The sequence below is a fragment of the Orycteropus afer genome, unplaced genomic scaffold (assembly GCF_000298275.1).
Source record: "Orycteropus afer afer isolate SDZICR_OR568_19922 unplaced genomic scaffold, OryAfe1.0 scaffold00079, whole genome shotgun sequence".
NCBI classification, from domain to species: domain Eukaryota; kingdom Metazoa; phylum Chordata; class Mammalia; order Tubulidentata; family Orycteropodidae; genus Orycteropus; species Orycteropus afer.
The window spans coordinates 9,963,230-9,990,237 of record NW_006921666.1 but is presented as its reverse complement, the minus strand read 5'-3'; the positions used below and the strand labels follow the sequence as shown (position 1 = coordinate 9,990,237).

The window sequence follows — 27,008 nt, the reverse complement described above, 5'->3', positions numbered from 1 at the left end:
ATTGCCCAACCTTCCTTCCGAGGAGTGGCTGGTGGGTTTGAACCGCCAGCCTTCTGGTTAGCAGTCAAGTGCCTTAGCCACTATGCTACCAGAGCTCCTTACTGCCATAAATTAGGGCTCCTAAATTAATGCTATTAGGTAAGTCTATGCAGGGGGGAATGTGCCCAAGACCATGTATAGGGTTAGCAGACAATGTTTCTACAAGTGTATTGCTATGTTCTGTAAAAATTCCTAGGTGTATAGTAGAGCTGACAAAGGACATGGTTGTAGTCACTTCTTGGCCACAGCCAGCTACCCAGAGGAAGTGAGTAGTTGGACCTGTGGGCTTGGGACCATAGTCCAAGGGGACATCAAGCTCAATTGGCATAACATACTACACTAAACATCATTCCACCTCCAATTTTGGCGAGTAGCAACTGGGATCTTAAAAGCTTGCAAGCAGCCATCTAGATGCCACAATGAGTCTCTCCTCATCCAGAGCAAAGAAGAATGAAAAAAAAAAAAAATTCATGGAAACGATTAGTCCAAACAACTGGTACACCATGCAGTCCTCAGCATATATGACTATGAGACCAGAAGAACTAGATGGTGCCTGGCTACCACTGTCAACCACTCAAAGGGGGATATATGTAGGAAATCCTGGAGAGAGTGAGAGAACAATGTGGAACAAAACTCAAAATCATTTGGGAAAAAAAAGGACAAGGTTTGCTGGTCTGATAGAACCTGATGGAACCATAGAGACCATGGCCCCTAGCTTCCCTTCAGGTCTGGAATTGAACCCACACCTGTGGCTTCCAGTCAAACAAAACATAGGCATATGAGCTGAACATTTACATAAGGTAGATACACTCCTTGTAGAGAACCATCATGGAAGAATAGAAGGGCTGTGTATGCACAGGGACATAGCTCAGGGGGCAGGAGTGCATGGAGGGAATGATACAGGGAAGAGGTAACTATAGGGAGAAGTGGGAGGGGAGCCGTTGCATTGTGGTAAACTGTAGTCAATGTCATGAGACAAAGTGTATGTGAACTGATATATGGAAAGTGAATTTGCTCTGTAAACTTTCACCCAAAGCACAATTTAAAAAAAAAAAAAAAAAAGGCTACAGTCACTAGAAGAAAAGAAATAATAAAGATCTGAGCAGAAATAAATGAAACAGAAAGTAGAAGGACAATAGAAAATTTCAATGACTAGAAGTTGCTTCTTTGAAAAAATTAATAAAATCAACAAACCACTGGCAAACTTAAGACAGGAAAAAGAGAAGATGCAAATAACACAAATGAGAAATGAAATGGGGCCAGTAAAATGGAGGAATAGGCAGACAAGTGACACAGACCTTCTACAACAAAGAAAAGAGAAACCAATTGACAGAGATACAGAAGATAATCCTGGAGTCCTGAGCTTTGAAAGGAACTATACAGAAGTGGATTAGGCACCAACTAGTGGAAAAAACCTGAACAAAAACAGCAAATACAGAGATGGTCAGAGCATGGACTGTCAGCTACTCTGATAGGACCAACAGCCTGAATAGTTCCAAGTGGTGATGGGACCTGAGAACTGACCTAAAGACAAGCCCTGGTCACCAAGTGCTGCAGGGACAACTGTGCTGGTGGCCTATGACTAGGAAGGGAAACAGCAAGGAGGGAGACAACCTGAGCTATGGACTTTCCGCTGTCCGGAGGGCACAGCCATTTTGATTGATTATACGTGAAAGCCATTTTGGATATTTAAAGTGACTGAGGGTGCAGCCATTTTGAATCTTTACAAGTGGCAGCCATTTTGGATTGTAAAGTGACAGCATTCTCATTTGGATTCCAGGGACCTAAGAATAGGCTGTTTGCCAAGGTCAGCAGGGACACATGAGATGCTGACAATGAGAAAGGAGACAGGTAGTGAGTGTATAAGTGCTGTCAACTAGTGAATAGAGGAGCACGTAGTACCCTGCTTACATAGATAACATACAAAGAAAACAAAAATCATAGGCAAGTCACTCCAACGTACAATCACCAATTATATATAAACACAGAAACGTCATAATGCCTTGGAGACCACAGAGCATCACAGTGCACACAAAGAAGCAAGATAAAGCAGGAGAAACAAGGGACCAAGAGACAGACCCAAAACACATCCCCCTGAGGAAGATGCAGCATTGGAGCTCCCTGATAAGGAATTCAAAAGAATTATATTTATGTATCTTCAATGAATTAAGAGGAAGATCTAGGAAAACACTGACAAAATTGAGGAAAACACAAAGAAGACCCTAGAACAATTTTGAAAGACTACAGTAGAACAAAATGGCAAAATAAATGAGAAATTAGAAATGATACAAAATCTACACATAGAAATGCAAAAGATTAATACTAAATTTTCAGAGAGAGATAAGACATTGAACGGGAAAAGGAATAGAATTGAATGAATGGAAGACAGAATTAGTGAGATTTAACGCAAATACCTGAATAATTCTTTGGAAAGGGATCAATCAGAAAAACAATCAAAATAAAATGAAGAAAGCCTAAGGTTCATGTGGGATACCATCAAAAGGAATAACCTATGTGTAATCAGAATTCCAGAACAGGAAGAGACAAATAAAACCACAGAGAAAATTGTTGAAGATTTGTTGGAAGAGAATTTTTTTCATATGATGAAAGATGAGAATATATCCATTCAGGAAGTCCAATGAACCCCAAACAGGATAGACCCCAAAAGAAAATCACTCACACATATCATCAAATTCACCAAAACCAAAGACAAAGAATCATGAGAGCAGCACAGGGAAAACTAAAAGTTACCTACAAGGGGCAACCAATAAGACTAAGCTCAGATTTATTGACTGAAACCATGCAGGTGAGAAGGCAGTGGGATGGTATATATAAAATCCTGAAAGAGAAAAATTTCCAACCAAAAATTATGTACCCAGCAAAACTGTCCCTAAATATGATGGTGAAATTAGGACATTTCCAGATAAGCAGAAATTAAGGGAATTAATTTATTAAAACCAGACCAACCTTACAAGAGATGCAAAAGGGAGCCCTTTGGACAGAGAAGCAACAATAGCCAACAACAACTGACCATTAACACACATGATGATATAACCCAGAAACCAAGCCAGCTATGGAAGTATCCAAAGTAAAAAAGCCTACAAGATTGTAAACAGGGAACCAGAGACATCAATTGACAGATGAGAACAACTACAAACCAAAAATTGGAAAAAGACTGTGTAGTTACAGAACTTCTAGATGGTGAGATCAAGACAACTACAAGATAGAACAGACTGTTCTAAACTTAGGAAGAAAACTATAAATCACAGGGTAACCTCAAAGAAAAATGATAAACCTTCACATCAAAATAAAAAAGAGGACCAGCACAAATATTTAGCAAATCTACTTCCACAGTGATACCGCCTCGGAAACCCAAGGAGGGGCCGCTGTGGGTTGGGTCCAAGTGGATGGCACATAACAACAACAAAATAATAGCAATGAAGGAAGTGATAACACAATCCATAAACAAAACGCACTCAGCATAGAAAGTTATATGGAACAAAGAAATCGACACCATGAAAAAGCAAATAACAAAAATGGCAGCAACAAATTCACATTGGCTGATAATTACATATCTGGTAAGGGACTTTTCTCTAAGACTTATAGAAAACTCCAATGCCTCAACAGCAAAGGAATTGACAATCCAATTGAAAAATGGGCAGAAGACATGAATAGACCCTTCACCAAGGAGGATATTCAGGTGGCCAGCTAACACATGAAGAGGTGTTCATGATCATTGGCCATCAGAGAGATGCAAATCAAAACAAAAATGGGATACCGTCTCACCCCAGCACTGATGGCAAGGTTCAGCGAGACAGAAAGTAACGAATGCTAGTGGAAATGTGGAGAGATTGGGATTCTCATACACTGCTGGTGGGACTGTGAAGTGATACAACCACTGTGGAAAGCAATATGATGATTCCTTAGAAAGATGGAACTGGAGATACCATTTGACCCAGCAATTCAATTACTAGTTATATACCCTAGAGAGGTAAGAGCCAGGATAGGAACAGATATATGCACACCCATGTTCATCCCAGCACTATTTACAATAGCAAAAAGATGGAAACAACCTACATGCTCATCCGTGGAAAAGTGGATGACCAAACTATGGTACATACACACAATGGAATGCTATGCAGCACTAAAGAACAACGTAGCATCTGCAAAATACCACATAACATGGATGAACTTGGAGGACATTATGCTGAGTGAAATAAGTCAATCACAGAAGGATAAATATTGTATTAGTTTGTTGTTGTGGAGGGTCAAGGAAAGGTTTATATATGGAGGGAAACTTTCTTTGTTGGTTGCCAGGGGTGGGAGAGGAGGAGATGGAACACTGAAAAAGAAAAAATGCATTGACCCATGTCACTTTAGTTTTGTGTATTTCACTGAATATAAATTATATTTCAATAAAATGCATTTTTAAAAAAAAGAAAGAAAGAAATGAAATGGGTGATAGCACAACAGAACCAACAGAAATAAGAAACATTAATCTCAATGGAGAGAGACTGAAACCGTTCCACTTACAAATAGGAACCAGACAAGGATGTCCTCTATCTTCACCTCTATTCAGCATTGTATTGGAAATCCTAGCCAGGGCAATAAGGCAAGAAAGGGAAATCAAAGGCATTCAAATTGGTTAGGAAGAAGTAAAACCATCATTATTTGCTGATGATATGAGCTTATACATAGAAAATCCAAGAGACTCAACAACAAAACAACTGGAATTTGCTGAAAGATTTATCACAGTGGCAGGATACAAGACCAACATACACAAATCTTTTGCATACCTGTACACCAGCAAAGAGATCTTTGAAATGAACATAAGGTAATCAAAGTCATTTATAGTAGCAACCAAAAACATACAATACTTGGGAATAAATCTTAACAGGGACACAAAAGACCTGTACAAAGAAAACTACAAAACACTACTTCAAGAAACCGTAAGAGAGCTACATAAATGGAAGAACATACCACACTCATGGATAGGAAGATTGTACATTGTGAAAATGTCAATACTACCTAAAGCAATCTATGCATTCAATGCAATCCCAATCCAGATTCTATCAACATTATTTCAAGACATGGAAAAACAACTAATTTTATATGGAAAGGAAAGAGATCTCAGATAAGCAAAGCACTACTGAAGAAGAACAAAGTGGGAGGTCTCACACTCCCAGATCTTAACATACACAACAACAGTAGTCAAAACCGCTTCGTACTGGTACAACAACAGACACATAGACAGGTGGAACGGAATTGAGAACCCAGAAATAGATCCATCCTCCTATGGTCAGGTGACCTTTGACAAAGGGCTGAATCCTATTAAATGGGGAAGAAATAGTCTCTTTAACAAATGGTTTTGGAAAAACTGGGTAATTATTTACAGAAAAATGAAACAAGATCCATACCTCACACCATACACAAAAACTAACTCCAGGTGGATCAAAGACTTAAATGTGAAACCTAAAACTCTAAAGGTCATCAAAGGAAAAATAGGGGAAAACTTAGGGGCTCTAATTTATGGCATAAATAGACTATCAAGCATAACCCAAAATGTACAAACAGTAGAAGATAAACTAAATTATTAGAACTTTCTAAAAATTAAATTCTTATGTGCATCAAAAGACTTCTCCAAAAGAGTAGAAAAGAGAGCCTACAGATTGGGAGAAAATATTCAGCAATGACATATCTGGCAAAGAACTTATCTCTAAAATTTATAGAAAACTCCAACACCTCGACATAAAAAAGACAACCCAATTAAAAAATGGGCAGAAGACATAAACAGACACTTCACCCAAAAAGTTATTCAGTCGGTCGACAAATATGTGAAGAAATGTTCACCATAACAAATACTGGCAAGGATGTGGAGAGACTGCAACTCTCATACACTGCTGATGGGACTTTAAAATAATACAACCACTGTGGAAATCGGGATGGCAATTCCTTAAAAAGTTGGAAACAGAAATACCATTTGATCCAGCAATTCCATTACTAGGTACATATCCTAAAGAAGTAAAAGCCAGGACATGAATAGAAATATGCACATCTGTGTTCACCACTGCACTATTCAGAAGAGCAAAGAGATGGAAACAATCTAAGTGTCCATCGGGAGAGAAATGGATAACCAAACTGTGGTACATACATACAATGGAATACTATGCAACACTAAAGAATAATGTAGAATCTGCAAAACATCACATAACATGGATGAACTTTGAGGATGTTCTGCTGAGTGAAATAAGTCAATCGCAGGACAAATACTGTATTAGTTCACTAATGTGAAAAGCTGTGATAGTTAAGGTTATATGTCAACTTGGCTGGGCCTGGTTTTTGGTGGCTCGGCAGCAGGATGTAGTTATTCCCCATGGTGAGATTGGTAATCAACTCCATGTTGGAATCTACTGGAGCAGCTGAGTAACTGTTTTAGGGCTGTGGTCTGCTTCCAGTATATAAGCAGCAACTTTGAGGAAGGTGTCTAGCTTTTGGCACACTTGAATCCTGCATGTAGGCAAGTCATTATTCAGCAGCCTGCCATGCTGTCTGCTGATCTTGGGACTCTTCATGGACTTGAATCAGTGGCCTGCTGTGTGGTTTAGTAATATCGCCTGTGCCTTTTTACTTGTTGACCTTGGGTTTGTCAGCCTCAGCAGCCAGCAGCTGCCTGAGTGAAGAAAGCCTCCAGCTTCAATGGGCTGGGATCAAGAGGCAGAGCTGAAGTCCAAGGTTGAGGGGCTTTCACCCTGCCCCTAGAGCATGGCACTTTGAACTTGGACTTCTATCCTCCAAAACTGTAAGAGAATAAACTCCTGTTTATTAAAGCCATCCCATTTGTGGTATTTTCTGTTAGAGCAGCACAAAGTAACCAAAAGTCAAGGAAAGGTTTATATATGGAAGGAAAGTTTCCTTGTTGGTTACCAGGGATGAGAGGGGAAGGGAGGAGAGGGAGAATTCCTAGATAGGTTGGAGTTGGGGGGGGGTGTATCCATACACACACATATATATATAAACCAAACTCACTGCCATGGAGTCAGTTCCAACTCATAGTGACTCCTCCTTGGGTTTCCAAGGTGGTATCACTATGGAAGTAGATTGCCCAACCTTCCTTCCGAGAAGTGGCTGGTAGGTTTGAACCACCAGCCTTCTGGTTAGTAGTCTAATGCCTTAGGCACTAGATCACCAGAACTCCAAGTATGTATGTATGTATACACATACACAAACACACATGCATATATCAAAGATTATTTGGTTACCAGGAGTAGGACGGAGGGAGAAAAGGGGAAGCTTTTATTTGCAGGGCATTTAGTTTATGCTAATAGGTGGTGAAATATTTTAGAAAAGGGTCACAATAATGGTAGCACAACATAAAAAATGTCATCTATGTCCCTGAGCTGTAAATGTAGAAGTTATGTTGGTAATTGTCTTGTTGTGTATGTTTTCACCACAATAAAAGTAAGAAAAATAAACAACCCTATAGAGTAGTTCTGCTCTGATGCATATGGAGTCACTATGAGTCAGAATCAACTTGACAGCAACAGGTTTTGGTTTTGGTTTTTAGACCACCCCAACCTATTGAGGTAAGAAGGGCAAGTCATGTTATTCCCATTCTGCAGATAAGAACGCTGAGTTTTGGAGAACTAGTGACTTGCTCTAGCCCACCCAACTACTAAACAGAGAAGCAACAGCAGCAAAACCCTCTGAGTCCAAAGCTATGTTTAGGGTGCTTGTTCTTTCACTCCATCTTGTTGCCTCTTTGGTATCTTGGAGCCTCCTGCCTCCTGTAAGCAGAAACTGCTGCATTATGAAGCAACTGTGGAAATAAATTGTTAGGATCCAAGATCCATTCCAAGTAAGTACCAGAAGGCAAGAAGGGAGGCCAGCCAGGTAGGCTTACAAAAGACAAATGCAGTCCCAGCAGAATAGGAGACTGATGGGACCCACCCTCCGGTCAAGGTCCTTCACTCTGCTACTGCTCCCACCACCCTCCTTGCCTTCCACCTACCCCATCCCCAGGTTCCCTACTTCTATCTCATGGGCAGGCCAGGTGCCTCGTGATGGTGCTACCCAGTGTCGTCAAAATAATGAGGAGCTGGAAAGAATTCCAGAATGAAATCTATGTGCCTCTGCAGCCTCCTAAGTGACTGCAACTGTGGCAGCTAAACCCGCTAATGTGCTAAGCATTTTCTGGCAGGGCCAGGAGGCAGAGCTGGTATTTTGGGAGCTGGGAGGGGCTTGCAGGCGTCATCCTTGGCAAGTTTGGGAAGGAGGTGGAGGCAAGCAGAACCAACCCAGAACACTTCCCATGAAGTCATCGAGAGGCAACGGGACTGCATTTCAGGATTCCTGGAGCACTGCAGGCTGGCAGCGAGGGTGGCCTGAAGAGAGGGCGCTCGGCATGGAGGGCAGGGCTCAGCAGGGCCCCACCAGGGGCCTTGTGGGCCAGAGAGGCAAGCTCATGGGCTGTGGGGCAGAAGGCTCTCTAAAGGCGAGTTATGGCAAATACTCTTTCTGCTGACACAGAACAGTGTAGAGTGCTGGCTGGGAGGCTGGGCAGCTAGGGCTGGCCCTATCTCTGTTTGCCTCTGACTTGGCAGAGACAGGACCCACAGTGACCAAACAAGGGACAAGAAACCAAATGCCCAGCGGCAAGCAGGCAAGACACCCTGAGAGGGGTCTGAGGATCAGGGCACTTTCAGGGTGGATGGGGGACTCAGCGGAGCGGGAAGAGTGTGAAGGACAATGGCGACTTTCATACCCTTAGGCTTTCCAGACACACTCACCCTCCTCACAGCACCAGCTCCTCCACATGCCCTTGTTTCTCAGGAGACCTTTTGAAAAGACTTAAAAATATGAGGCCAGGAGGGGAGCAGACACCCAAATCGAGGATCAAAATGAAGTCCTGGGATTCTTTCATCCCTGAAGTGCTCGACTCCACATTTCTTGGAGAAACCAGAAGGTTTTGAGAAACTAAAGGTGGGAAAGGAGCTTGGGGTCTAAGAAATAGGGCTAGTGACAAATTTTTCCAGGGAAGCCATTTGGTGACAGGAAGTAATATGATTGACAGAGCAGGGCTGCCCAGGTAAGGAAACTAGGGTCATTCTGGGAACAGATAAGCCAGTAAAACCCTAACAGGATTCAATCTGGGGGAAAAAAAATCCCATCTGATAGAAACTGCTGAGAGCTTGCAGCTTTTAAAGTCCCTCTAGCCAAAGGATCTTTGGAAGATTTACAAAGCCTGACCACATAGCCAGGCAAGCACACCCCAGCCCATGACACAGAATGTTTTTGCTAAATCAGAACAAATTCACTCACAAACATGGAGTCCTGATCTCCCCCGTCATTCACTCCTTACCTGTCTATGCACCCACCTTCCTCAGAAATGAAGGGTTTTTTGCACTCAGGAGCAGCAAGGAGCAGCAGCTGGGACTCAACCCCAGCGTCTCCACTCACTGACAGCTGACCCTAGGCAAGGCGTTTAACTTTTGACTCTCATTTTTTAATCTGTGAAAATGGAAATAACGAAGCTGCTATTGCAGAGTTGTTAAGAGGAATAAATGCAATAGTGTAAGCAGGATGCTGAGGGGAAAGCATACCAGGGAATGGAGAGCACTCCCAGGAGGGCCACCTCCTCTCCTTCCCCACCTTCCTCTTCGGGATCCTTTGCCACCCTATTGGGAGGGAGGGGGTTGCTAAGATACAGATCAATAGGAGTTTAATAATGAAGGACCACAACTCCAGTGGGGCACCATCCATGTTCTGTTCTATGTTCCCTGAAGGGAATGACATACACTGTCATTTGAATGGTGCCCCCTGGAGTTGTGCAATGGTGCAGCCCTACTAACGTCCTTCTTCAGCATCATCTCCTTCATGAAGCCTTTTCTAAGGTTCCCCGTAGTTTCTCCCTTATTGAAATGCAAACAATTTATAAGTATTTCTCTTAACAGAGCTCATCAAACTCTGCCTTTATCATACTTGGGAGAGAGAGAGATCCTCTTTCTGACTGGAAGTAATTATAGGATAGGGGTTGGATCTTACCTTTATATTCCCTGCAGAACCCAGTATAATGCCAGCTCATTTGAAGAGATCAGCAAGACCCTGATTCCAAAACCAGTCAAAGGCTTAGCCTTTACCTTATACCATACATAAAAAGTAACTCAAAATGGATCATAGAACTAAACATAAGAGTTAAACTATAAAGTTTTGGAAGAAAACTTTATGAGTCTTGGGTTAACCAAAGACTTTTAGATAGAATACAAAGAGTATAAGCCAACACCCAAGGAAGCAACAGTCAAGACATAAAATGCTGTATTGCATTGGGCAAATCTGCTGCAAAAGACCTATTTAAAGTGCTAAAGAGCAAAGATGTCACTTTGAAGAGTAAGGTGCACCCGACCCAAGGCATGGTATTTTCAATCACCTCATACACATGTGAAAGATGGACAATGAATAAGGAAGACTGCAGAAGAATTCACATATTTGAATTGTGGTATTGAAGAAACACTGAATGCACCGTGGTCTACTAGAAGAACAAACAAATCTATCTTGGAGGAGTACAGCCAGAATGTTCCTTAGAGGCAAGAATGGCCAGAATTCGTCTCTCAGACTTTGGTCGTGCTGTCAGGTGGGACCAGTCCCTGGAGAAGGATGTCAAGATTGGTATAGTAGAAGGTCAGCAAAAAAGGGGAAGACCCTCAATAAGATGGATTGACGCAGTGGCTGTGATGAGGGCTCAAGCATGGCAATGACTGTGAGGATGACACAGGACCAGGCAGTGTTTGGTTCTGTTGTATGTAGGGTCACCATGAGTCAAAACCAACTCATTGACACCTAACAACAACAACATAAATAGTTCAGTATTTCCTTATCATGTGATGTTTCATGGATAAGGAAGCTGAGATTCTGAAAGATTAAGTATCTCACCCTAGGTGCAGTAAATGATAAAAATGATGTTCAAAACTAGGGCCTCCAGAGTTTTTCCCAGTACATGTGAGCTCTTGGACTTCTCCATCTTGACCTTGGAGGCCTTGGGCTCATCTCAGAGCCTTGAACTCCTGCCCCACTCTGCAAAAGGCTGCTTCTACCTCTGTACACCCCACCGGCACTTCAGCCTGTGGGGCCAGGCATGAGCCTGGCTCTCTCCACCTCTCCATTCTGGAACTAGCCTATTCCCAGTCCCAGTTTGGTGAAATTATCACCCTAATAGGAGTTGATATTTGCATCTTGTTTTATATTTCTCAGCACTCTGTCACTTAGGTTATTTTCTTCGGCCTTCCCCATTGTGGGAGGCTGCTAGTGCAGGTATTATCATCCTCATTGGACAAATATGAAAGCTGAGGTATTGAAGGTAGAAGCAGACTGGCCACACTCACAGGAGTGGAAAGAGGACCAAGATCAGAATCTACTCCTGGCTTTCCCCCCACACCACAAGTGCCTATTATCTCAGCAAATAGAACTTGGGCAAACCTCCTAACATAGCTGCAAAAGAGCAAATGGGGTGATGTCTACAATGCTACCACACCTAGGTACAAATGAAACAAAACAAAACAAGTAATATGTAAAGAAAAAAAAAAAATTCATTGCCATCGAGTCAATTCCAACTCATAGCAACCCCAGTTGAGTTTCCGAGACTGTCAATCTTTATAGAAGCAGACTGCCTCATCTTTCTTCCACGTAGTAGCTGGTGAGTTTGAACCACTAATCTTTTGGTTAGCAGCCAAATCCCTTAAGTCCTACACCACCAGAGCTCCTTAAGTAATATGTAAAGCACTTTGGAAACTTCAAAGTACAGCACAAAATATATAAAATATAAGGAACCGTTCTGATTATACTCTCAAAGGGTATCACAAATTTTCTCCAAACATGAATAATTTTAATTCCTTTTAAACTTTATCTTCCTGGAAGCCATTTAAAGCAGTGAAGAACTATGACCCAACAGTTTCACTTCAATCTCAAGGTCAATCATTAACTCTTTTCAATCCCATTCCACTACACCTCATTGCCAATCTCTCCACAATCAGCCCCTCTTTAAAGCTAGAAATTGCCTCATCTTTCACTCTCAGTACCCAACCTTCTGGTGTCTCCCTAATCAGAACCAACCTACATGATGATCAAGCATCACATCTCTTAGTAGCTCACACTTCCCCAGGGAACCAAGCCCAGGAGTCCACCACTGGCTGCCCCAACTACCCTCTCCAACTTCTCTCCCACAACTCCTCCACCCCCAGGAAAGCTAAATGGCCCCATTTCTCAAAAGCACTATCCCCTTTCCACCTTTATGACCCATTTCTGGAACTCTCTTTCTCACTACTCAGTTACCTATTGATGGGAAAGGAGAATCAAATTAGACCTTCAACTCCCAACATAAACAGAAACCTATTTCAAGTGAATCAAAGAATTGAGAATTTTTCAAAAATAAATAACATTTTGAAAATCCAGTGGATTATACAGGTGGGTATCTCTCTGATAGCTGATAGGAGGTGAAATTCTAAGCTAAATAACAATGGGATGAATCAGAGGATAATACAAATGAATAATAGTTACATTTATTTATTTTATTTTAACTGGATATCCATTATGGGTAAAAAACAATCCTCAACCTTTACTTCATCATACACAAAAATTAAGTCCAAATGGATCATAGAACTAAAGTAAAAGCTAAAATAAGAAAATATAGGCAAAAATCTTCATGACCCTGGGGTACACAAAGAGCTTGAAGATATAACAATCAACAACCAAAAAAGGGAAGGGAAAAAGATTATTTGGAATTCACCAATTTTAAAAACTTATTTTCAAAAAACACTACAAAGAAGATGAATAGGCAAGCCATAGACTGGAAGAAAGTGTCTATAGTATATATATGTAACACAGGACCAAAACAAAACCAAACTCACTGCCACTGAGTCAATTCTGACTCCCAGCAACCCCCATTGGGTTTCTGAGGCAGTAAATCTTTATAGAACTGTATGTCCCTATCTTCCTTCCACAGAGATGCTAGTGGGTTTGAACCACCAACCTTCTGGTTAGCAGTCAAATGTCTTAACACTGCACCACCAGAGCTCCAACATAAGACCTGTACCTAGAATATATAAAGAATTCTAGAAATTCAGACAAACAGCACACCTTTAAAAATGGGCAAATATTTCAACAGATCTTTCACTAAAGAAAATAAATAAATGTCCATTAAGCACATGAAAAGATGTTCAACATCATCAGTCATAGAAGAAATGCAAATTAAAAGTACAATGAGATCCCACTTACACTCACTAAAGTAGCTAAAATTAAAAAGACTGGCAATATCAAGGTTTGGTGAGACCATATAGCTACCAAAACACTTACACGTTAGTGAATGTAAAATGGTACGACCACTTTGAAAATTAGTTTGGTAGTTGCTTATAAAGAAGCATACACTTGCCACATAACTGAGCGATTTCACTTCTAAGTATTTACCTAAGAGATATGGAGGGGGAAAAGTCCACAAAAAGACTTATACACAAATGTTCATAGAAGCCTTATAAATAATAGCCAAACACTGGAAACAATCCAAATGTCCACCAAGAGGTAAATGGATAAATAATTGTAGTATATTCATACAATGGTATACTCTCAAAAATAAAAAGGAACAAACTAATATACAGAACATGGATAAATTTTTTTAATGAGTAAAATAAGGTAGATTCAAAAGAGTTCATACTATTCCATTTATATGAAATTTTAGAACTAACGAAACTAACTAACAGTGACAGAAAGCAGATCAATGTTTGCCTGGGGTTAGAGGTAGGGTTGACAACAAAGAAGCACAAGGAAATTTGGGGGATGATAGAAATAGTCCATTGTGGTTGTGACTACGTTTGTCAAAACTCATTGAACTAAACACTTAAAATGAATGCATTCTATTGTATGTCAATTACACAATAATTTGGTTTACAAAGAATTTTTTAGATTTTAAATGGGTGAAAATAATCTGTCACATATACGACAAATTAATATCTTCACTACTGGTAGTATAATGCCTAAGGCACTTGACTGCTAACCAGAAAGTTGGCGGTTCAACCCCACCAGCCACTCCTTCGAAGGAAGGTTGGGCAATCTACTTCCATAGTGATACTGCCTCGGAAACTCAAGGAGGGGTCACTATGAGTCAGGTTCTACTCAATGGCACATAACGACAACACAACACATATAAATTCACATAAAAGTATAAGACCTTAATAGATAAATGGCCAAAGGACACAAATGATCCACAAAGAGGAAATAAAAATAGCTACACTAAATAAAAAATTAAAATGATGAAATATCATATTTCATATACCAAATTAAGAAAGATTTTTTAAATGATAATTCTAGTGTGGTACTCTGCTGGTGGAAAGATAAGGTGGTCTACTTCTAGAATAAAATGAATACAACTAATTTGGTAATAAGTTTCCAAAGCCTTAACAAATTTCAGATTATTTGACTCACTTCTACAAACTATGCTAAGAAATAATCAAAGATGAAAAACCAAAATAAGAGGTGTACTTGCAAGAATTTTCATCACTGACTTGGTTTCTACCAGCAAGAAATAATCTTGGACATGTCATTGGGCTGAGTAAACATGAGTATATAAATATGATGAAAATAACAAATATTTGTCCATGAGAAATATTTAATAAATGTTTGTTAAATGTACTTTATAAGAACTTAAGGAAGGAATAAGATGTATAGACCGACTTACACTTGTGGACAGAGAAAGGTGCATACAAATATTTTCATTGCAGCAAAGATTACAAATCACCTAATGTCCACCAAGAAAGATTAAGTAAATAAATCATGGTAAAGCCACATAATGAAGTCTCTGGGGTTATCAACGTCCTACTTAAGGACAACTCCTGCTTGCCCTTTAATGTTATATAAATTTTCCCTCACTCTGAAACTTTATTCAAAGACCCGATCCCTAATGAAAGTCTTCATTACAATCACTTTGACTTGCGGCACATCAGCCTTTAAGCATCGAAAGGCTTCCAGCCTTTTCTTGCACTAAAAAAAAGGCTAAATAAGAACCATATGCAACTGTTCCAACTTACCTACAAATTCTTAAAGACATAGTTAGGAACGCATCTCATTCATCATAAGCCAGGGACTACCAGTACCATGTATCTGTTCAAAATAAGACAGATATATATCTCCTGATAAGGAATAATCTCTCAGATGTATTGTTAATTTTTTTAAAGTTGTAGAACAGGGCATTGGGAATGCAACTGTTTGAAGGGAGAAAAAAAAATAAAAGGATACATCTACATTTATGTCCGTAGAACATCTCCAGAAAGACAGAGGGAAATCAACTGGTAATAGTAGTTGCCTCTTTATTGGAGAACAAGGGTCTGAGGATGGGGGAACTAAATGGGGTGGGAGATTTAGGCTGACTTTTCTCTCCTAGTGTATTCTTCATAGCACTTCAAGTTTTACCAGGTACAGTTCTTTCTCAAGCCCCTCCTTTAAAAGAAGGATGGGGAGGATGGTTGACAGGAAATCAAACAAACAAAAAAAAAAAAGTGATAAAGATTTTTAACCATCCAAGAAACATTGCATTTGCTTGTCCTATAACCATCGGATCATCTAACCCCACTCCTGTACCTACCTACATACGAAGTACAAGGTAAAAGCTTCACACACATACAATTTAAAATGTAAGACAACAAAAGTCATCTGGCTTTATTCCAATTGCATGCATCAGTACTACACCACCTACCTAAAGGGAACTAAGCCTTTATCCAGAATCCCATGGTGCAGAGTGAAAGGCACTGAAAGAAAAGACCACCGGAGAACCCCCGGTTACTCTAGCGAGTGACTCAGCTTCTGTCTATGGAATTGAAACTGTCCTTGCTGTCAGTGCCCAAGACATCTTCGAAAAGGAAGCTAACATCACACAGCTGTTCTGCAGTTCTGTAAACAATCAGGGATCAGAAGGGGTGCCCAGCTGTGTGCCCATAATAGCAGTGATACCAGACCAAGAGCAGTCACAGAGGACCCTGCTCCGTCTGCCTTCCATTAGCTGCCCCGCTTCCTCCACACCTCCAGCCCAGGCTCCAGATCCTGATGAAGACGTCACCTGATTTCCCAGCAACACTTGCTCCCATCAGCCCTCTTTCCAAAAAGCCATCCCTGTTCTCACCCCTATTTCTGCCAGGGCAAAAAGTAACACAGAACATTTTAAAGAATAAATAAATTTTAGGTCATGAAACAAGTGAGCTGGGGGAATTTTGTAGGCAAGGTCTTAAGCTCACAAGACACTGGAGCTAATGTTTCAAAATCGCATCTAGTTAAATGCCATTTGGTCTAAATCTGCTCACCAATACCTCCCTCCCATTCTCCAAGGGGTGTCCATAATTACTAGCACAGCCACCTGCACACATAGACTCTGGGTCTCCCTTCTTTCAAAGATTAGGGAGGTGGGACCAGAAAGATTAACTCCCAATTCCAGAGAAAAGGCTAGAAGGGGAAAAGGAGGCGGGGAGAGAGACCTTCACAGAGGCACGCAAGGACATAGCAGACTCCCCCGGTCCCGTATCTCAGCTCTTACACATTCCCAACTGGCTTGGCCAACATCCAGAGAGACTCCGGGCTGGGGAGTCTGTGAATGTGAGGCAGAGATAAGCAAGTGCGGAGCAGGGAAGCTCGCCCACAGTTATATATGGGCTAAAGCGCTGCCATCGAGAGGAGCCAGGGGAATCTTCCATTTTCAAGATTTCTGCGCTCAATCCTATTCCTCAAGATTAAGAATTCTCTTTCTTGTCTTCCTCCCACTCCCTGGAAGGTAACTAAGCAGTTACCTTGAGAATATGGAAAAAACAGCAAGTTTTTGTGTGTGTTCTTTAATGTGAAAATCACACTGACCCTGGATATTTGTTTCTTTGTTATAAAACCAGGGAACTAGAAAGTTCCATTCTATCTGCGTACCAGCCAGTCACCCCATGGCATGCATCATAAGAGAGAGACAGAAGCTGATCTGGTCTTACCCTCAGCAGAAGATATGCTTTGGGAGCTCAGAAAATGAGCTACAAATTCTTAAAGACATAGTTAAGAATGGATCTCATTCATCATAACCCTGGGACTACCTGTACTATGTGTCTGCTCAAAATAACAGACATATATCTACTGATAAGGAATAATCTGAGATGTATTGTTAATTTTTGATCTTGTTGTAGGGAAGCTGGGCCTCTGGGGAAGGGTGGATGCATTTGGTCAAAGAGAAATTGGAGGAAGCCTTTCTAGGAGGGAAAACACCATAAGCAAAGCCTGGGAAAGGGGTGGTTCTTGTCCTGGGCATCCTGGCAACGAAGAAGGCTGGGGCAGGGTCAATGAAACATCTACGGAAGCTGAGGGATCCAAGAAAGTGAAACTTATCTGCTTTCACCAATGCCAGTGCATCCTTGTTTGTCCTGCACACCCCCCAATGACGGCAGAACCCAGCAACACTGAGAGCAGCAAAGTCTGGAGAAAAGGAATGTTGCTCACTTCTGAGCCTTGCCGCAGGGTCAGATGCCTGGAAAAAATTCCAGGGATGAACTGGTGTTGTCTGAGATGGATTTGGAGTCACTCTGGCTGGAAAAGAGAAGTGGCTTTAGACTGGAGCTGCCAAAGTGTTCTGTGACAAGCTAAGGGCACATTCATGCCTCAACACTTTTGCACTCACCATTCACCAGCCTGCATCTCCTTTCTCTCTCTCTCTCTTCCCCATTCATTGGAATCCTTAAAAACCATCTCCACAAAGCTCTCCTGATCCCCTTTATGCTCTACCACCCCTTATGCTCCTTCAATGAGATGCTTCTATCTCTATTTCCATTTATGTTTTCCTGCCTTGTCTCATAGACTCCTTGGGTGGTGCAAATGGTTAACACAGTCAACTGCTAAAAGAAAAGTTGGAGGTTTGAGTCTTCCTAGAGATGCCTCTGATGAAAAAGCTGGCTAACTACCTCTGAAAACTCAGTCATTAAAAGGCTTATGGAACACAGTTCTACTCTGACACACATGGGTTGTCATAAGTCAGAATCCACTCCACAGCAAATAGTTAGTGGCCTCGTGTTATAATTTGCTTCACTCTCCCTCAATGTAAACTTCTCAATGTCAAGGACCAAGTCTTTTTGACCCCCTAGCACCATGCCTTGCACAGAGCTGGCACTCACACAGTACTTAATGAACTGAATGCATAGAACCATGTGAAATGTCCTGGCCCTGGCTGACTTTCCTTATCCCTGCAACCATTCATTCATTTCTTCCACATGTATTTGCACGTCTAATATCTGCCAACCTTGCTCACTCTTTCTGTCCCAGAGCACTTTTTAATCAATCAGCTTAAAAGTAAATTCATTATCCACTGAGGGTTTTATCTAGGACATAACACATCCCACAGGATCACTGGGCAGAAACCTGACAATTGCATAGGAACTTTAGGGGGCAGTGAGTTTATGTTAATGAGGGAGAAACAACTCAGAAAAGGAGGGTGAGAATGGCTGCACAACTCAAAGAACGTAATCAATGTTACTAAACTGTACACGCAGAAACTAAAAAATAAAAAAACTGACCATTGCACAGTGGATGCAGTTTATAATCCTACTACCTATACCTGCTCAGATGGGAAGCCACACCCTCATGAAGACCCCTGTGGGTGACCAATTATACAGGATGTGGGTGGTACCCCTAAAGGCTCTCCCCAGGCCATTCCGGGGAACCCTCAATACACCTACTGCAGAAAGATATGTACACAGTACTCTAGGGAAATGAAATAAAAAATCTAGTTATTTGGGGAAAAAAGGCCGGGTAATATACTTCAAGATTAGTCGATGAAAACCCTATGGATCACAAGAGAATGGTGTGGAATGTAGAGCTAGAAGATGAGCTCCACAGGTTGGAAGGATTCAAAACGCACAGTGGGTCCAGCACTGGGTTCAAGGAGACCGACAATCATGAATGGCACAGGATCAGACAACACTTCATTCTGTTGTGTAAGGGGTCCCCATGAGTTGGAGCCAACTCTACAGCAATTAACAACAACAACAATTTGGTTTGAGGGGAGAACTCTAGGAAGTCTTCTCAGCAGGGTAGAAGATATGGTCACAGAGGTAGGAGGGTTAGCTGAAGGTCGTGAGAAAAGCCTGCCCTGCAAAGGGATCAATAAGCACAAATTATGTGAGGAGCTGGTATGTCCAGGAACTGCTCTGCTGTGGAGGAAAAAGAGAGGAAGAAGGGCAGGGGCAGGAGAGAGAGGGGAGAAGATTAGAGAGTGTCATTTATCTCAAGTCCCTTCCAACTCCAAAATTACAGGATTCTAATCTGAATCTCCCCTGCCAACAACTTGAAAATGCTGTCTTAGTTCAGGGACATTTGAAGAGAAACTTGAATAGTGTGTCAAATAATAAACCAAGAAGAAATTCTGAAGTCAAAACAAGGGATAAATTTTCCTTATCTCTCTAAGACATGCATCAAAGCAGCTAGCTGCTGTCTGCCCAGCCTAGGAAGAGGATAATGGTTTTTAATGGCCTGTAAACAATAGGACCAGCCTTTGTAACAAAGTTTAACCAATTAATTAAGGCTTTAGGCTTCCACTCTGCACCCTGTCTACTCCCTCCCCACCTTTCCACAAGAAAGCAACCTCTATGGGCTGAGGAGTAGAGGGATCCAACCCTAAGATTCAGACGTATGGGTCATGGTCTCAGGAGGAGAATCAAATCTATGGGGTGACAATAAGGGATGCTCAGAGAGGGAGAGTCAACAAAAATTGTCTCTATACAGATCTGGGTAAAAGGAGGAAGGCTCCTTCTCAGAAAATAGGAAAAGTAAGAGAGAAGAGAGAAGCATAGTGCACAGAAGAATGGACTCGAGAATGACTTAAAAACTCAAGGTAAACTTAGTTCTTACTCAGTGAATTCACTCATACATACACACCTGCAATGTGCAAGGCAACTGCAAAGGATATAAAAGCATGTAAAGTGTATAATGAGGGGGAAATGTGCCCATGACCACATATATGGTTGGCAGACAATGTTTCTACATGCATATCTGTATGTTCTGTAAGTCTGTCTGGGTGTCATGGGTAGGGGGAGGGATATACGGGAAGGATATATGACCACCATAATAACATTGGGAAATGAGAGGACACCGAACTGTGCACATAAGAGATAGACGACAGATGCTAAAACCAACCAATGTGTCCACAATACCACAATGCCACTAACACCAAACACTAGGCTATACAGATAAACACATAAAAACCTGAGATGATCAGACAGGCATCAGTGAATAGAGGTATACTCTAGACCAAGGATAGACTCAGTTTAGGCTAATCTTGTACAGACACCAGTGATACAAAATACCTGCAGTCCTTACAGAAACAAAAGAAGACAGACACAGAGTAATCCCTCACAGACACCCCGACACTATGGAAGAGAGATCCAATGGAGCTACTACCTCAGGACCATAGTACTGGGGACACCAGACTCAATTGGCACAACAAAATACATAAAAGCATTGTTCCACATCCTACATTGGTAAGTAGCAACTGGGGTCTTAAAAGCTTTCAAGCAGCCATCTAAGATGCAGCTAATGGTCTCCTAGCGTCGGAAGTGAAGAAGAATGCACAAAAGGGGGGGGGGCATTTAGAAGCAATCAACCCTAGGACACAATGGCCCTCGAAATCAGAAGAACCAGATGGTGCCTGGCTACCAATGCCAACCACTCAGGAAAGGATCAAATCTAGAGATCATGGATAGAGTGGGAGGGAAAATGTGGAACAAAATCTAAAAACTCAATACTGACCAGAATTACTGGTGAGATGAAATCTGGTGAGACTCTCAATGCTACGGCCCTGAAATACATTCAGTGCCTGGAATAAAACTCACCCCCAGGGGTGGGCTCTCAGCCCAATAGTTAACAAGATGTACACGCAGACCACTCCACCCAAGATGCCTTACCCACACACTCAATGGTAATACATCCCTTAGAGCAATAGACCATGGGACAGCAAAGGACCAACATTCAAACTGAGGAAATGCAGGACAAACAGGAGTGCATAATTATGAGGGGCACAGGGGGAGGGTTGCAGGGTAGAGAGGGGAGGAGACTGGGTTAGGGATGGACATGGCAAATCGGGAATGAAACTAAATGTATGCATGACGTTGAATGTAAAACAAGCTCTTAAGACAAAAAAAAAAAAAATTTTAAAAAAAAAAAGAATGTCTGGGTGTATAGTACAGCTGACAAGGGGCATGCCTATGGTGGCTTCTTGCTAGAGCCAGCTACTGAGGGAGGGAGTAGTTGGACCATGGTCTCAGGGGACATCAAGCTCAATTGCAAACTACATAAAAACATTAAACATCCTACTTTGGTAACTATCAACTGGGGTCTTAAAAGCTTGCAAGCAGCCATCTAGATGTAACAATGGGTCTCTCCTCATCCAGAGCAAAAAAAAATGAAGAAAACCAAAGATGCATGGAAACAATTAGTCCAAGGGACTAGTAGACCATGCGATCCTCAGCCTATATGACTATGAGACCAGAAGAACTAGATGGTGCCCGGCTACCACTGTCAACCACTCGGAAAGGCATCAGTGCAGGAGATCCTGGATAGAGTGGGAGAACAATGTGTAACAAAACACAAAATCATTTAAAAAAAAAAAAAAAAAGACCAGGTGTGCTGGTCTGATAGAGCCTGGTGAGACCCCTGAGACTATGGCCCCTAATTATCCTTCAGGTCTGGAAATGAACTCCCTCCTGTGGCTTCCAGCCAAACAATAGACAGGCAGATGAAGTGAACATTTTCATCAGGTAGATGCGCTCCTTGGAGCGACCAATCACAAGAGAACAGAAGGGCAATGTTTGCACAGGTAGATAGCTGGTGGGAGGGGGGCTGGGAGAGTATGGGAGGGAAGGACACAGGGAAGAGGTAACTATGGGAAGGAAGTGGGAAGAGAGCTGTTACATTGTAGGGAATTGCAGTCAATGTCATTAAACAAAAGGTCACAAAGCATGAACTGCTATGGAAAATGAATTTGCTCTGTAAACTTTCACCCAAATCACAATAAAAATTTGAAAAAAAAAAAAAGAAAAAAGAGCCCATCTGCAAGGGAGTCACAGGTTAGGAGGTGGTGCCGGGGAAAGATATATTCACAGATTCTGATAATAAAGGTTTTACAATAATATTTTCAAAAACCACAAGTTCAGGCGTCTGTTTCCATGTCTTTACTTTTTCTTCCTCTGTGTAATGTATTCATTTTGGAGTGGTTGGGGCAGACAATATTCTTAAAATGGAAGAATCAGAAAGAAAAGAAAGAAAATGGGGCACACAGGAGAAAGAAAAACAAGCCCCTCCCTCCCACCCACTGCACTGTCTACATTCACCCTTAGCTCTGAGAAAGACTGTATTGTCACCAAAGGCCTTTGGACAGGTCCAGGCCACTGAGTCACAATTCATGCCACGTTTGCTTCTTGCACCAACAAGGCATCATTTTGCTGAAATGTCCAAAACTCTGGTCGTCTGGATTTTTCTATTTCATATAACAACTCCCAGCACCCATCAGCCATTCCCTTTACTCTTAGGAATGCTCTGTGTTTGTGTGTGTGTGTGTGTGTGTGTGTGTGTGTGTGGTCATGCGTGCATGTCCATGCACTGTTAAAGTTTATAACATGATAGAGGAAATGTTATGGGTTTTTTATCCATGGTTCAAAGGTTAACAATCTCTGCTTTTGAAAATACTTGTTTTGCATGTGTAGAGCCTTGCATTATTCAAAGGTCTTCAATAAATATTATCTCATATTTATGCCACAAAACAACCTTGGGTGGTAACAAAGGATGAACATAATTAACTCCATTTTAAATTTTCCTCTTTTTTCCATTTGTCTTTTACTCAGCAAACAACAGTTGATCAAGCACCTACTATGTGCCAAACACTATACTGGGTGTTGAGTTTACAAGAGAGAGCAACACAGAAGCAAGCCCTGCCTTCAATGAGTTCACAGTCCAGAGTGGAGACAGAGAGGAAATGAACTCTGTCTCCAAGGTCAAGGCAGCTTCCAGAGAAGATGATTTAGACCAACTAAAAAACCAGTAGGATTTTGCCAGGTGGTAAAGAGAGGAAAGGGTCAGCAAATGGTACTCAGAGAAAAGTGAGCCGTCTGGCATGTCCAGACTGCCAGGTGAGTGGCAGTGAAGGGCAATGAACAAGAAATGAGACTGGAGACATAGGCTGGGCTCTGACTGTTGAGCCAAGAATGTCTTGCCAAGGAGCTTGGACTTTACCCTGTGGGCAATGAGGAAACCACTGAGGGTTTTAAGCAGATATGGGGGGATGTGATCAGATTTATGTTTTAGAAAGATTATGGATGGAGAACACAGTGGAGTAGGAAGATACCGGACAGAACCTAGAGACATTTCCAGAAAGAATCAAGATGGGTGCCCCACTGATGGTAGGTGATACAGGAGATATCAGAGAAGACTCTTTCACTTGGGCTGGAGGGGCCCTCATCCAAGATAGGAAGCCAATAAAAAGCAAGAAGTACAGAAATTGACTGCCTTGTGACATAACTTAGTTGATGGTAGAACCAAGCCAAGAACCTAAATTTCTTTCTAGAAACGCTTTGGTTTGCAATGTTAGCATCAACAAGTGAGCAAACTTAGCCATTGTTCACAAGGCTCTTTCCTTCCTTCTCACTTGTTTTATGCATGTTCACTTTTTGTCCTATTGATGTTGCAAGCCCTTCAGGGAAAAATTCCCTTTGACTTCCTATAGGGCCCAGCACACTGCTAGGCACATAAAAGTGGCCAAAGTTTGTTATTAAATCAAACCCCAGGAACTCCCAAGAACTTGTTGGGCAGTCTCTACCTGCAACATGAGACCCTTTCTTTCTTTAACCCTAATAAACAGTGTATTTTATAATTCCTAATAAAATAACTGTCAAGTCAGTTCTGACTTGTGGCAATTCCATCTGTGCCAGGGTAGAACTGTACTCCAGAGGGTTTTCAAAGGCTATTTCTCAGAAGTACATCACCAGGTCTTTCTTCCAAGACACCTCAGGGTGGACTCTAACCTCCAGTCTTTCAGTTAACAGTGAGCACATTAGTGTTTGCATCACATACATTAATTCCTACGGTTTGGATTTTACAGGCTAGAAAATTTTTAACCAAAGGATCAACAGAGTCTTCCCAACGTTTTTTATTTTGCCAACTAAGGACATTCTAAAACCCAACTGCCTCTACTAACACAATGTCACAATGTTTCTTATAAGAAAGGACATTTAATACATATGTCACAAATCAGACAAATGTCATTTTAAGATTAAGAATAATCCTTTGAATTAAATCAGTTTCTCAACATCAGCACTATTGGCTCTTTGGGCTGAATTTTTTTTTTTTTTTTTTTTTTTTTTATGGTGATTTGGGTGAAAGTTTACAGAGCAAATTCATTTTCCATACAGCAGTTCATACACATTTTGTTTCATGACAATGACTGCAATTCCCCACAATGTAAAAGCCCTCTTCCCACTTCCTCCCTGTAGTTACTTCTTCCCTGTGTCCTTCTTTCCTATGCATTCCTGCCCCCTGAGCTATCTCCCTGTGCAAACACTGCCCTTCTGGTCTCCTATGATTGATCACTCCAAGGAGTGTATCTACCTGATGCAAATGTTCACCCCATATGCCTGTCTATTTCTTAGCTGGAAGCCACAGGAGTGAGTTCAGTTCCAGACTTGAAGGGTAATTAGGGGCCATAGTCTCAGGGGTCTCACCAGGCTCTATCAGGCCAATAAACCTGGTCCTTTTTTTTTTTTTTTTATGATTTTGTTTTGTTTCACATTGTTCTCCTACTCTATCCAGGATCTCCTGCACTGATCCCTTTCCAAGGAGAGTTGACAATGGTAGCTGGGCACCATCTAGTTCTTCTGGTCTCATGGTCATATAGGCTGAGGATCGCATGGTCTACTAGTCCCTTGGACTAATTGTTTCCATGTATCTTTGGTTTTCTTCATTCTTTTTTGCTCTGGATGAGGAGAGACCCATTGTTACATCTAGATGGCCACTTGCAAGCTTTTAAGACCCCAGTTGATAGTTACCAAAGTAGGATGTAGAACAGTTTTCATGCCACTTGAGCACTGGGTTATCTGTCCTGAACATTGCAGGATGTTTAGCAATATCCTTGACCACTACTCAGTACACACCCCGTAGCACCTCCCTAGTTGTAACAACCAAAAAATATCTCCAGACATTTCCTAACATCCCCTGGGGGCAAAATTGGCCCTGGTTGAGAACTACTTAATGAAATCAAGCAAGCCTGATTACAAGTTGAGTTATATATATTGCCCTTATATTTTGGGCCAATGAAAACTTTATCACTAGCATCAGTCCTTAACCAGCTTTTAGGAACAAAAGGCACACAGATAAAGAGTGTGGAATTTGAAGTCACACTTGAACTCATATCCCAGTTTGCCTCATACTCAATGTCTGCCCTAAGCCTCCCTTTCCTCACCTGCAGAATGAGGACAATACCTACTTCATCAAAGTCATTGGGAGTATTAAATGAAATAGCTGTGATGTGCTAAGCAACATGCCTGATATGTGAAGTTGAGGTGGGGGTGGGTGATAATTATTAACACTATTAATTATTTCATGAGCACATAGCGCAGTGTCTGGCATTTAATAATGATAGTGACTCAAATTTAAGACTTGATGGATACAGGGATCTTGCAATATAGTAAGTTTTCAATCAACATTTGTTGAATAAATATATGAACCCGTAATCACCCTGCTCTGCTCACTTCCTTTCCTCAACCCTACCACATCTAAGTGCTTTTCTCTCTACCAGAACTCATAGGGATTAAACCTTTGAATAATCCCTGCCCTGGGTTCTGTGGGTAGGAACTTTGTGGAATCCTCCAAGCAAGCAGTATTAATACCATAGTCACTACATGAGTTTTTTTTAATAACCCTTGCCTCCACCTATAACAACCCAGATTTTATAGGTCCATCCATTAAAGTCACTCATTTCGTCAATATCTTTAGGTTCTTAGATATTTAACCTGCAGTGGGATGGGAACAGAAAAGGTAGTAGCAATATCCTTGAACGAAAGTGGCTATAAAAGGGAGTGTGGAGAAGCAAGGCATACAACGAATTAAACAAGGAGGCAACCTCAAAGGAAAAGCTGTGGGAGAGGCTGGGAGCCTCTGAGTCACTAACTCTGTGTGCTGATTACTCACTGCCAGCAAGAGGGTCCGAGTTCTGCTGCTGCCTCTGCCCTCCCCTGAAGCCCACCTTCTGCCTCAGCGGGCAGAGCACCGCCAGCTTTCACAAAAGGAAAAACACTCCTTGCTATAAACCAGACATGGTCCTGGCCGAGGCCCAGTCACAATAAATTTCTGGGGTTCATCTCACAAGTACATTAAGTGTCTTCTGATAATTTCCCAAAGGTTTGCATTTTTCTGACCAGCACAGGGTCACAGAACGTGAGTACTAGGAGGGGCCTTAGAGAGCAGGTGGTCCAAGCCTTCATTTGATAGATAGGGAAACTGAGGCTCAAAGAGGGGCAGGAACTTGTTCAAGAGCACTGGAGTGTATGCCAGTCAGTGGTGGCACTGAGCCAAGAACTCAAGTCTTTGGTTTTGGCACTGAACTTTGCCTGAGACTCAAAAACATACCAAAGAGAAGAAGGTGTATGATGAACTAATCCTCACTGTACCACAATACCCACGATCACACCTCAAGCCTCAGATGAGGAGATTAACAAGTTCTTGGAGGACGCAGCTGACCTAGTCCCATGGCTTCTCCATCCATTTGGTAACTTCAAGAGAATAAATCATCTCCCACAGAAGATTCTAGCAACTTATTTTTCTGCCCTATCACATGTCAACTCTCTCCTCAGGCCATTTGACACTATGACAAAAGTACAAAAAGAGTAAAAGATCCTCTGGGGAAGATGTGTATACACACACACACACACACACACACA

The 27,008-nt window shown here is 41.7% G+C and overlaps 1 protein-coding gene across 1 annotated transcript in view; it reads right to left on the bottom strand.

The window, feature by feature from the left end:
- The window catches only part of DPF3 (double PHD fingers 3), a 340,339-nt gene that overhangs the window by 246,539 nt on the left and 66,792 nt on the right, over positions 1–27,008 (bottom strand). Inside the window, 1 exon segment of the mRNA XM_042781015.1 lies at positions 10,463–10,483. Coding sequence (XP_042636949.1) covers positions 10,463–10,483 — 21 coding nt within the window.